The sequence below is a fragment of the Haemorhous mexicanus genome, chromosome 2, assembly GCF_027477595.1.
Source record: "Haemorhous mexicanus isolate bHaeMex1 chromosome 2, bHaeMex1.pri, whole genome shotgun sequence".
Classification (NCBI taxonomy): domain Eukaryota; kingdom Metazoa; phylum Chordata; class Aves; order Passeriformes; family Fringillidae; genus Haemorhous; species Haemorhous mexicanus.
The window spans coordinates 50711453-50723953 of record NC_082342.1 but is presented as its reverse complement, the minus strand read 5'-3'; the positions used below and the strand labels follow the sequence as shown (position 1 = coordinate 50723953).

Genomic DNA, 12501 nt, shown 5'->3' with positions numbered 1-12501 from the left:
GAGGTGTTCCCAGCTTGGTATTGACTGAAAAAGTGCAGTCCTGCTGAGTGCTATACATCTTCCTTTTTTTATTTAGTCCAGGGAAAGCTGAAGGCAAGACAATAATGTGGTGGCACTTTTTCCTTTTCTGTATGTAAAGAAAAACTAACTATCATACTTGCACAGTTTGAGTATTTTTCAGAAACCTTGCAATTTTTATATGCAGATGAGTGAGCTGAGTAGTGGCAGCACTTAAAAAAGCAGTTTAGTTAATACAGATAACTAAAGTGCTGATTCTACAAACAGTTTCCTATGTAAAGCAATGCGTTGGGATTTTTTCCACTCGACTATATTTTAGTATAAAACTGATCTAACAAAGCATCCTAGATTCTGGCTGGAGTGCAAGCTACTAACAAACATACATCAGTCCTTTGGATCCAGGTGCTGTATAGGAGAGTTGTGCTTGCATTCAGTGAAACATCTGTTTGCCAGACTTGGGACCACCTACGGTGACAATCAGCCTATGTTATGCTCCTGACAGAGATTCAGGAGTCACCATCCCTCAAAGTATTTAAAAGATATGCAAACATGGCACTTGGGGACATGGTTTACTGGGGGACTTGGTAGTGCTGGGTCAATGGTTTGGACTAGATTTTAAGTCTTTCCCAAACTAAGTGATTCTCTGATTCTGCCTCTGCAAACCTTGAAAGTTCAGACCATGAACTCATGGTCACTTTTGTTACTGAGAAAAGCCCTGCCTGAAGGGAAATAAAAATCAAATATTTATATTATTTCATATAATCATAGAAATATTCAGGTTGGAAGGGACCTCTGGATGATTTCTAGGAGAATATCCTGCTCAGAGCAGGGCTACTCTTAAATTCAGGTTGCTTGAGGGTTTTTCCACTCAAGCCTCTATGGAGGGAGATTCCATAGCCTTTCTGAACCTGACTATCCTCCAGGTAAACTTTTCTGTCCTTCTCTCAATACAAATCCTGCCTCTGTCTTTTCAGTAAGCTCCTTGTCAGTATTGGCAGGCTGCCCATTATTCCAGCTTGAAGAAGTCCTAGGGCCCACAGCCTCTCTCACATGGCGAGTGCTCCAGCCCCAGGACCATCTTAGTGCACTCAGCAGAACTCGCTCCAATTCATCAGGAATTTTCCATATCAGGATTGTTCTATTTGAGACCCCCAAACTGGGCTTCGTATTGCATGCGCAGGCAAACAAGAGCCGTGTAAAGGGAAGTAGTCCCATCCTGATAATCAATTTTCTGTTCACAGGATCACAGAATGGGTCAGGTTGGAAGGAACCACAGTGGTCCTCTGGTCCAACCTCCCAGCTCAAGCAGGGTCCCTTAGAGCATGTTAACCAGGGTTGTGTCCAGACAAATTTTGAGTACCTCCAGGGAAGGCGGCTCCACAACCCCTCTCAGCAGCCTGTCCTACTGCTCAGTCATCTGCACAGTAAAAAAGTTCTTCCTCATGTTCAGGTAGAATGTCCTGTGCATCAGTTTCAAAGGGCCCATTGCCCTTTGGCATATTGCTCAGCACCACCAAAAAGAGCCTGGTCCCATCCTTTTGACACACTGTGTACATTGAATGTTGGAACCCTGGATGCTGAGAATAGAGCTACTTTCTCAGGAAACTAAAAGACAGAACAGTCAAATTAAATCCAGGTTCTTAAAATTCTTTATTACAAAACTTAGTAATTGCCTGAGGTTTGCTGCCCTCCACAGGCTATTTTTATTATAGTTGCAAAGACAGTGTTTCACTGTGGACAGCACTGCTACAGTGCAGTAATATTCTAAGAAAGATCTACTCTTGTCATTTTGTATTAATAACACAACATAAAATGAAGAAGTACTTTACTTAGTTATAGTGTGCTGTTGTGGAACATCACTATGAACTGGACATGGACACCAAATTCTGTGCTGGAAAACGGGTCAGTGGAAAATAAACTAATTCAGTGTAAGGTTTTGGTATGGAAATATGCATTTATTCACCCATCTAAATCATAACTTCCTTCTGGAGGAACAGTCTGTATGTGGGCTTGATAACAGAGAAGATGTTGTGTTTGACTGTGGAACAGTGATTAGTAAAAGTAGACTGTGAGAGGAAAACATTAAAAAAACTAGAACTGGATATATATAGATATATCTATATATCTATATCTATATCTATATCTATATATATATATATATATATATATATATACTCTGACATTTATTATAAAACTAAATTTGATCTTCAGGAAGGACATATTTTAATTGCTTCATGCAAGGTGAATCATAATAGAATACTAATTATTTATACTGCAGCAAGGAACATGAAAACCAAAGAGGTTGCCATTTTCTGAATGCAGTGAGCAAAGAGTAGTTCCTGATCTGGCCTCAGAGTTAAGAATGTGTCCCAGCCGTCAGTTTGTCCCATGGAAACCACCTAATGGCAGAACAGGAACTACCACCAAACCTGAACATAACACTTGTGCAAACTCTTTTCCTTAAGCAGAATAAAAAAATCCTGGATGTGTTGTGAAAGCAACTTTCCTGACAGCGGCCCTGAGCCCTTCCTCGCACCTCATCCATTACAGAGGGCCCTCCTTTGTACGAGACCAGTTGCACAGAAGATACCCAAACTTTTATTTTAGTTTGAACACAAGAGCAGTTTGGACGTGAGAGGGATGAGGCAGAGGTTTCACACAGAAGCCAAATCCTGGCCAAATCCCCTCATTTTCCGGATCAGTGAGTTCGTGCAAGGTGTGTCGAGACAAACCCGCACAAGCAGCTCGGGCCCCACACTGCGGGTGCCCTCAGTGTGTCCGCAGCTAAAAGCGGCAAAATCTTGTGAGAGGTTCCGCGTCTCGCGTGGGAGAACTTCTACCCAAGGCTCTGCAAATGGAAATCTCTAAAATCGCGGTTTGAAGTGATGGCACCCAGCAATTATTTTTTGAACGTTTTACAAAAAGTTCAGTGGGAGATTCCTGCAGAAGGAAACATAAACAAAAAGGGAAGAATGGGAGGCAAGGTAACGGAAAAAGGAAAAGCATCCCATTTCAAACAGGGGGCAGCCTGGGAAAGAGGGAGCAAATGGAAAAGTGACTCCATAGTCAATCTTATGTAAGGCAGCACACAGTGCCAAACGCGCCTGCGCGCCAGGGGGCGGGGCTCGCGGCGAGGGCCACCTCCTCTCTCGCACGCGGAACCTGCGCCGGCGGCGCCGGCACCCACCCGGACTGCAATCGGTGCAGGAGCCGGCACCCGGACGGCAATAGGAGCTGGAGCGCGCCCCACTCGCACACGCAGGGTCGGTGTCCCGGCGGGAGCGGCTGCCGCTGCCGCCGGGAGGGACGGGGCGCGCAGCGGGGCTGAGCCGGCCGGTCCGCACCGCCGCCGGCACCAGGCAGGGACCGGCTGTCGGGTTTTGCCGGCCGCGCTCTCGGCAGGCTTCCCCCCACCGGGGCAGGCGGCGGCACGGGCGCCTCCCCAGTTTGCCGCAGCGGGTGACGCGGCCCGCCGCGGGCAGGGGAGCCGTGGGCTCGGGCAGCGGCGGAGAGCGTGGGTCCGGCCGGGGCTGTGGGTGTCGGGGCCGGGCCGGGCAGCCCGGGGGGAGCGGGGCGGGAGGGCACGGGCTGCCAGGCGCTGCTGCCATTGGCCGGCGGCCGCAGGTCGGCCGGGACATTGGGCGGGAGCCCCGTCAGTCAGGGCGCTCCCGTCCCCCCGGCAACAGGCAGGGGGCGGGGCAGGACCGGGCCCGAGGGCTCGATCAATCCCCGGAGCCCTCGCGGCTCCACGGCCTGGGGCGCGGCCCCATCCCTCCCCTGCCCTGGGCCTGGCTCAGCTGTGGCGTCTGCGGGCTCTGCTGCTGGCCTGGGCAGGGGGCTGGCGGCCACTCTCGGGCCCTCGGCTTGGGTCGCGCTGGGTGTCCCGGGGGCGGTGTTTTCATTACCTTCTGACTCTCCCTTTTTCTCTCCTTCCTCCCCTTTTTCCCCAGGCTTCATGCGTGGGGGTTTCTGGGTTTGGTTTGGGGGTTATTTTTCTTTTTTTCTGTTTTTCTTTTTTATTTTTTTTAATAATTCCCGAAGTCGGTGAGATCATCGTGCCTGGAGGCTGTGGTGTGACAGAAATGCTAAATAGCCCTCTAGCTCAGGGAGGTTTCCTCAGTTAAACTCCGTAGTCGCCTTTAAATCAGGTGGTAGTCTATCAGAAAATGAGTACCTAATTGAACCGGGAGTAGTACTTCAGGGAAACAGGCGGAAACTTAAAAGCATAAGTTATATATTAAAAAAACAGTCGTAAACCTTAAAGAATAGGCTACAGTAATCATGAATGAAGGTCTAAAGGAGTAAGTCTTAGGTTGAAAATGCTAGAAAACATAAGCTGTTGGCATGTGACCCCTACCTCTTTGCAGAGGAAGAGTAATCCAAGTTATAACTGGATTTCGATTTCAGTTTTTTGCATTTTATTAGTTAATACCCTTCAACTTTTCAATACCCCGAAATATTGTAATTCATTTTTGATACAGTTAATATCATTCAACTTTAACAACTCTAAAACATTTCAGGTGCCAAAGTACTTAGTTTTGATGGCATTTGACAAATAGAGATAGTAGTTGTCATCCATGGAGTTATGTTAAACAGATGGGACAACCGAGCACTTCACACTCCTTACTGTTTCTAAGTGAGTCATTCAAGGAGTGTGACTAATCATCCTACCATACAGTTGTCAACAAAAGAGTATTTTATTTTTCCTTAACGACCCACAAAATCAAAGAGATTTCTAGATTTTCTGTGGATAACTGATAACCAAAGAACCTCTCTTTTGAACAGCACTTTAAATTTAGATTGAGGGGGACTACATGTGATGGACTTAAGAATATATCTGGAATTTTCTTCTATGCAGCAGTACAGTGATGTACCTGGGAAGTCGGTTAACTTAGAATGGTCACTGTCGGGCAAGCAGCCACATGTTGTTTTAAGGCATTTGTCTAAATGACAACCTCACTTGAAACTGAATTAATTTTATCATTCCTCCTTTCCCCTGTTCAGCTGCACCTTTGTCAAGTTGTAAGTCCCCTAGGACAGAGGCACTTCAGTGCGGTCTGGATTGGGGATTTTCATGGTAATGGTGGTAATTAGGTAACTTTCACGATGGGTGTTGCCAAGGTAATGATAGTGCTGGCTAGGGGTTGGGTGGGAACTGCTTTTGTTGCGAGGAAACCGGGGTAGTAAGAGGAAGAGTTGAATGAGAAATTTGTGTTTAGAAGTGTGATATGAGAAGTGATCTGATTTGAACATAGCCCTTGTGGGAAATCGAAGTCAGCAGTTATATACAGCTTGTGAGGCTGAGCCAAGAGGACAACACTGATTAAAAAGAAAAAAATATTATGGGAATGGAAAATGGAAGGGAAGATACTCATATTTAATTTCTTCTAAGTTGAATGAGTTAGAGCTGGGAGAGAAGATTTTAAGTGCACCAAAATCTAGTGTTGGACACAGGAGGAAGATGGTTGATTTGGAAGAAGTGTGCTTAGAAGTGCAGTTACCTGGGACAGGGGTTGGTGGGGGGAAGTAACATGAGATATGGGAATAATGAAACCAAGGATACATCAGAATGGATCCTACAAAGAACGTAAAAAAAGGTATATTAAATGTATGCCAGCTTCTGCTGTTGGCAAATACATTTTCTGATTTTTTTGTGTCTGTTTGCAGTTTTGATGAAGTTTTGCTTTTTTTTTTGATGTATTTCTAATAGTTGGTTTGGTCTGTTTGTTGTCTCATCACCTGTCCTGTGAAGACTAATTATTGATCAGGAGTGTGCTTAGAATGCTGTTTTCTGTGTTTTCCCTGTAATCTAAACTTCAAGTGACTTTTATGTGTATGTAAATCGACAGAAAACAAACAAATAAAACAGCCCTTTACCCAAAGGCAAGCAGATTGGTGCAGTGAGGCTGGGGCTTCTCTAGCATGATGATCTCTGTAGAGAAGTGATCTCTTTTTTTCTGGAGTCTGCCTCAGCAGGTGTTACAGGTGCCTTTTGTTAAACAGGAAGCGCAATTGAAAGGACACCTTATCTCTTTCAAATAGAGAGTGGGAGAACAGGTTTCCTTTAGAAAATAGCAAAGTTGAGGAGTGGTATGAGGATTGAGTCTTAACCAGAGGGAGGTGGTAATGACGCAGAAATCAATGGAGATGATGCCTCTTTGACACTGGAAGGTTATTCTTGCCTTCAAACAGTGTGGTCCACTGGTTCAGTATTTGGTAAGTGATGAAGAACTGTGGCAAAAGTACAGCCCATCCCTTTTACTCCATATTCTGGAGATGGATGTCTCTTTGCTAGCTAATCCTTGGATTAGAGAATGCAAGGAAAGTATACAAATAATGTAAGAATGTCAGAAGAGTCATTCCACCTAAAAGAAATCTGTGGGCTGTACGCTATGTGGGTGATATTACTGATGAAAATACTAATGTAGTCTTATGTTTGGGTTGTCACAAGTCTGCACTGGGTAATTGCAGTCCAATAATCAGAAAACCGTGGTTTTAGCTATACTTCAGCTTTTGAAATACTCCCCACTGCTGTTGTATTTTACTTGAGAGAAAGGACATAAATTTTATGTTAATTCCTTTAACTTTCTAGAGTATCGTTATTTAGCTAAAAAAAACCCCAACCTTTCATTGCATGTTTATTTTAAAGTTGCCATACCAACCAGTATGCCCTTTCAGTGAGGAAGGGGGCTTGAAACTATTTTTCAGCAAGCTACAAGTATTTATGTATTTTAATTATAAACTACCCTGTTGTGTTGGCAAATAACATGGAGCTTGGTTCACTTTAATCATCTTTAGCTATTAATAAACTAATTACTTTGAAAATGCTGGGGATGTTTCACTGCAAATCTGGTAAATACTTCTGTAATTCCTGGGCAGTCTAATCTTCTGTTTTTTTCCAGGACAGCTTGGCATTATCATTATGGATCGCTCTCGACGTCGTGCGGGAAATGGCAATGAGCAGGCGCCTTCGCGGGAGCGCAGCGGCGAAGGTGAGAGACAGCGGCAGCTGGAGCGCCTCAGCCGGGAAGAGGCCTATTACCAGTTCATTAACGAGCTCAACGAGGAGGACTACAGGTTAATGAGGGACCGAAACCTGCTTGGCACTCCTGGTAAGATGTGCATACCTTCAGTAGAAGTGTAGGAGAGTAACTCTCCTGCTGTTAAGCACCACGTGGGGTCTTGTGACTCAAGCAGCCTGACTTCTGTGGCTTTGTAGAAAGGGAGAAATCCTCCATATGGAACAAAAGTATAACACTTCACCTGTATACCAACATGCTGTATTTGAATGTCCAAACCCAAATAATTAACATTTGGTGCATTCAAGTATATCTGTTCATGTGTGGCAATTTTGGGAGCCTCTGAAGTGTTACTGGAAGCTGGCATACTGTCAACACATTCAGCATCTTTTTCTTCCACTCCACTACCTACTTCCTCTGATATCTGCATTATGATCTCACATTAGTGCTGTTTTCTTTATGGTTTTGCCAGTTTTGTCTGGCTTCTGAAGATTTTCATTCAAGATAGAAAATGTTATTTCTGCATGGCTGTATAGAGGCAGTAATAGTGTCTTATCTAACAGTGTTAACAAAATGTAAATTAATTCAGGAGAAATAACAGCAGAAGAGTTGCAGCAACGTTTGGAGGGGGCTAAGGAGCGTCTGACATCACAGTCTGGTCTGGATAACAGAGAAGGTGAAGGTAGAACTGTTGGAGGTAAACATTCTTCATTCATATATGTAGACACGTAGTATGTGGTGCATAAGTAGTTCTGTAAAGCTATTTAAGAGAGAGACTCATTTCTCTTTCTTTTTTTTTTTTTTTCCAATGTGCTTGTGGGGATTGTTTAAGAGAGATTTCCTCAGGATACAAAACCAAACTTGAAATACTTGATGAGAACTCATTTATGTTAATCACAAATTACTTGCTCCTTTTTCTCCTCATTGTCCTTTGCTAGTAAATGTAATAGCACAAAAAATACTATTTTTTCAGTTCTTAGGGGTTTTTATAATGTATTAGAGCAGCTGGAAATGAAGTTAACTAAAAAACAGTTAATCTCTCCACTGTTTGGACACTTTTGTTTCATTTCCATTTGTTTTAGTCAAGTGAGGTGTGTGTTTTATGCACTGTCTTCAATTCCCCAGAAATACTCGCTTACTCATTTGGCCAGTTCTATTGAGATTTGGGAGAGGAATTGGCAGCTCAAATGATGATACCAAAGTTCTTGGGGGGGAGGTTCCCTGGACACAGAGATGATGGAGTAGGGAGAACTTAATCTGATCCCTTTAAGGGAAAATCTTCACTCTGATCATGACAACTGGCCTGAATTATACGCATAGTTAACCCTAACCACAACACTTTTATCTGTTCCTGAGTGTGTAGCTGGTGAAGGCTTAAAAATGGAGCTGTGGGTATTGTAATAGGAAAAGAGTATATTTGCACAAAAGGAGAAAATCTGTTCAAACCATGCCTCCCACCCAGCCACATTCTTGTGTAAGCTGCTCTAGGTGACCTTGCCTTGGCAGGAGAGTTGAACTATGTTATCTCCAGAGGTTCCTTCCAACCTTAATGATATTCTACTGCTTATAGGAAATATTTTTTAAAAATGTTTTCCAAAAGAAGATAAGGCTTGTTATTCCCTTTCCTGCTGTATCAAAATGAGTTGTTAAAATATCCCCAAACTGGTAACTTCATCAAGAGGCAGGTATTGGAAAATACAACTGTCTTTGGACCCCCTGAATCTGAACACTGGCTCAGAAGAGGCGATCTGGGCATATTAATTTCTCTGCGAGTCTGCTGGTGAGACAAAAATTCTAGGTTGAACTGGTAAGTTTTGCTGACATTTTTACATAGAGCCCATTTTTGTACATTAGCGTAGCAAGTTAGGTGTCCTGCTACTGTATTGTGTCTGAAGTCAGAGCCTAGCAAGTGAAGAGGATTTGGAGTGCATTGTAGTATGCAGAGCATGCAGTTGTATGAATGTTTGCAATTCTTTGTTTCTCTCAGATTCTGAAGTTCTTGGGGAAAACTCCAACGGCGACTCTTTGCTTGAATGGCTTAACACATTTCGTCGCACAGGAAATGCCACTCGCAGTGGGCAGAGTGGGAACCAAACCTGGAGAGCCGTGAGTCGAACGAATCCAAACAGTGGGGAGTTTCGCTTTAGTCTCGAAATCAATATAAATCATGATCATAACAGTTTTGAAACTTCTGGTGAGGAGTATGTTGATATAGATGCTACCAGACTGTATGTAGAAAGAAGACGTCAGCTAGTTGCCAGTTCAGTAGCCCCACGGACAAGGAGCATGGCTGCAAGAGAGGCAAACAACGAAGCTGCAAGGACCAGGCTTTTAAGACGTGCCATGGCATTAAGGTCAGAAATAGTCTCTCATGCAGTCTCAGGGAGGCTCAGGAGTAGAACAAGGGAGCTGACAGGCCAGACAAATAATACTACACAAAATAATTCCGTGTCTGCTGATGAACCAAGAGAAATGCCAGAAAGAGGTACTTCTGCAGGAGTCAGAAGGGGTAGAGCTAGAACGAATGTCCGGATGAATACAAACCAAAGACTAGAAATTTTGAGGCTGAGGTCTACCCTGAGTAGTCGAAGCCGCTCCCCGCTGCAAAGGCAAGGTGATGCTGCTCGTTCTGAGGAGCATGGTCAGAGGCAGGGTAGAAGTGCACAGCAGGTCAACAGAAGTAGGAGACAAACAGCTCAGGCTTCTCCACAGCCTACTGAAGAGCAAGCAAGAGATAACACTCAGGCCCCCCAGCTTTCCAGTGTAGCCCCATCCTTACGAACAACTTCGGAAGAGGTTGCTACTGGTAGGCCAGTAGCTGCTGCCAGAAGGCACCCAACAATTACACTAGATCTTCAGGTGAGAAGAATTCGTCCTGGAGAAAACAGAGACCGGGACAGCATTGCCAGTAGAACACGTTCTAGAGTAGGAATGTCAGAAAACACAGTTACCTTTGAAAGTGACAGTGGGGGATTTCGGCGCACGATATCCCGCTCAGAACGTGCAGGTATTCGGACCTACATTAGCACTATACGGATACCTCTTCGTCGGATTTCAGAAACTGGGCTTGGGGAACCTTCATCAGTGGCTCTTCGATCAATCCTTAGGCAGATAATGGCAGGCTTTGGAGAACTGAGTTCTTTAATGGAAACTGAATCTAATTCAGAAGTGCAAAGAGGCGGTCATCACTTAGCAGATGCACAGAATAACTCAAGTTCAGCGAACAGCAGTGATCCCAGTGGGGTTTTGTCTAGAAATGGACGTGCAGTAGATGGCAGCAGGGAAAGAAATGGACAGAGGGGTGGTAGTCAGCGCTCTGGGCGCAATCATGAGAACCAAGACAGCAGGCAGTCTCAAGACGCAAACAACCTAGTGGAAAACGGAACGCTGCCCATCCTTCGACTTGCCCACTTCTTCCTGCTGAATGAGGATGATGATGATGATCGTTTAAGAGGTTTAACCAAAGAGCAGATTGACAATCTTTCTACACGGAACTATGGGGATGTTCACACTGAAAATGAATGGAGTAAAACATGCAGTGTTTGCATTAATGAATATGCAACGGGGAATAAGCTAAGGCAATTACCTTGTACGCATGAGTTTCATATTCATTGTATTGATCGCTGGCTTTCTGAAAACTCCACCTGCCCAATTTGTCGGCAGCCAGTTCTGGGGTCTAACACCACAGATAATGGCTAGAATTGTTTGTACTGCTCAGCCTTCAAGGATTTGCTCCTGCTCTGTTATGAGCCAGATGAAATTCATTGACTTAGCTATGGGTCCATTTGTGGGGGGAGTTTTGTTAAATTTCTTCAAAAATTATAGAAACTTATCTAAATCTAACAATGTAAATACTATTTTTTCCAAGTGCAGGTCTAGAGCACACATAGAACCAAATGATATTGGTAAAGTTTATATTTTTTTAGGTAATTTTGTTATGCTAAGCACTTTTGTAAATACCGAAATGCAATAGTTAATCAGTCCTGCTTAATGTATGTTTTTTAACATTGTAATGGACTCGCTTTATTTAGATTACAAAATGTTTCACACAGACCCACCACTGTGTTGAAAAAATAGTGGCGAAATAGCCATTTGTTAGCTTTTTGTTCTAAGAACAATTTCTTTTACAGAGAGTCTCTTGCTGGACATGTTTGCTGAAGATATTTAAGTTACTTGAAGTGCTCATTTTATTAGTCTTTTTTTTTAAACATTGAAATATCCTTTCCAAAAACTTGCCAATTTGGTTCTATTTAAAAAATTCTATGGCAGTTTTTGCATGTGGGTTTACACAGTTCTTAACGTTGACGAGTTCTTATTCAGAAGTGGATGAGTTAGTGGCATTATGAAATGTATATAATTAAATGCTGTCTTTGGCAATCTTTGTCTTTTCAGTGCAGACAGCAATCAAATCTGATAATTCCAAGAGGGTGTGTCTTACTTGCTCAAAGAATAAATGAGCACTAAGGAAGCCTTTTTACTCTTCCAAATTACTCAAACAATATTCCTGGGGTTTTAACTGCCTTAGTTTAAAAAGCGGAAACATTTCCTTGACCATTATATTGTCTATAATATGCATGTTTTGGGCATCCTATTCAGAAGAACAAAACAAAGACTTGAAGTGCTTTTGTATAGAAATTTAAGGTACACATGTGGTGTTAGTCCTCTTAAAACATGCCTGAGGACCAAGTGGCAAAAGACATTAAAAAGGACAAAATAAACTTCCCTGAAAATCCCCAGTATCTGTATAATTAGAAATTAAACTTTATACCAATGACTTACACTGAAATAAAGTTGCAAGTTAAATAATTGAGGCTTTATGTGAATTACTGTTGAGCCATATCCTGTAGATTAATAAGAAAACTTACTATTCTTAATGTTCAGTCTCAGTTTTCACTCTTTTTTCCCCACTTTTCCCCAGTTTTGTTCCTGCCCTTTTAGTTACTATGGTACAAAAAAGCCCAGCTCAAAGTGCTCCAGGTGTTTCTAGCAGAAGCTGGATGTTACAGAGCTTGTCTTCTGAGCAACCTACATCTCAATCCCTGGAGAAATGCAGAATTGTGCACTAATCTGCTGTGTGTATTCTGAGCAGTAGACAGAGTACTTGAAGTGAACAAGTACTACTGCCTTTCTCTGCCTGTAGATAGTGGCCTTGACAAATGTGCTTCTGTGCCAGGTGTGTCACTTAGAAAATCTGCTCATGATATCCTTCAAGGATAGCTATAAAATCCCATGTGATGTCTACTTCAGTTCTGCAAGTGGAAAACTTGTGTCATAAATTCAAGAGAAAGGCTTCTTTTCATTCCTGAAAGTAGTTCTAAGAAACTTTGTTATGAGATTTAGGTGATTTAAGGATATGATTAGATCTCTTCTGATGTAATATGTGCTGATAATTACTGCAAAGGTTGTTGTCCCCTCCCTTGAGTGCTTCCTTAGCTGCAGTAAAGAGTGAGGAGATTTAAATGAG

The 12501-nt window shown here is 43.1% G+C and overlaps 1 protein-coding gene across 2 annotated transcripts; it reads left to right on the top strand.

Moving 5' to 3' along the window:
- Positions 1 to 3146: 3146 nt before the first annotated feature.
- On the top strand, positions 3147 to 11843 carry RNF6 (ring finger protein 6). Of its 2 annotated transcripts, none has more exons than XM_059838781.1 (4): positions 3147 to 3281; positions 6921 to 7130; positions 7627 to 7734; positions 9025 to 11843. In XM_059838781.1, exons 2-4 carry the CDS (start codon positions 6941 to 6943, stop codon positions 10734 to 10736), a joined length of 2010 nt encoding a protein of 669 aa, XP_059694764.1. In that variant the 5' UTR covers positions 3147 to 3281; positions 6921 to 6940; the 3' UTR covers positions 10737 to 11843. The 2 variants fall into 2 exon arrangements, with proteins under 2 accessions (XP_059694764.1, XP_059694763.1); XM_059838780.1 differs by lacking the exon at positions 3147 to 3281 and adding an exon at positions 3651 to 5615.
- Positions 11844 to 12501: the final 658 nt, after the last annotated feature.

What these genes read in the sequence shown, in the direction of transcription:
- RNF6 (XM_059838780.1), top strand. Translation starts at nt 5,588, where the DNA reads ATGGATCCTACAAAGAACGTAAAAAAAG. An exon ending in TACAAAGAACGTAAAAAAAG is followed by an intron (nt 5,616 to 6,920) that starts GTATATTAAATG and finishes GTTTTTTTCCAG; the next exon opens with GACAGCTTGGCATTATCATT. An exon ending in TGAAGGTAGAACTGTTGGAG is followed by an intron (nt 7,735 to 9,024) that starts GTAAACATTCTT and finishes TGTTTCTCTCAG; the next exon opens with ATTCTGAAGTTCTTGGGGAA.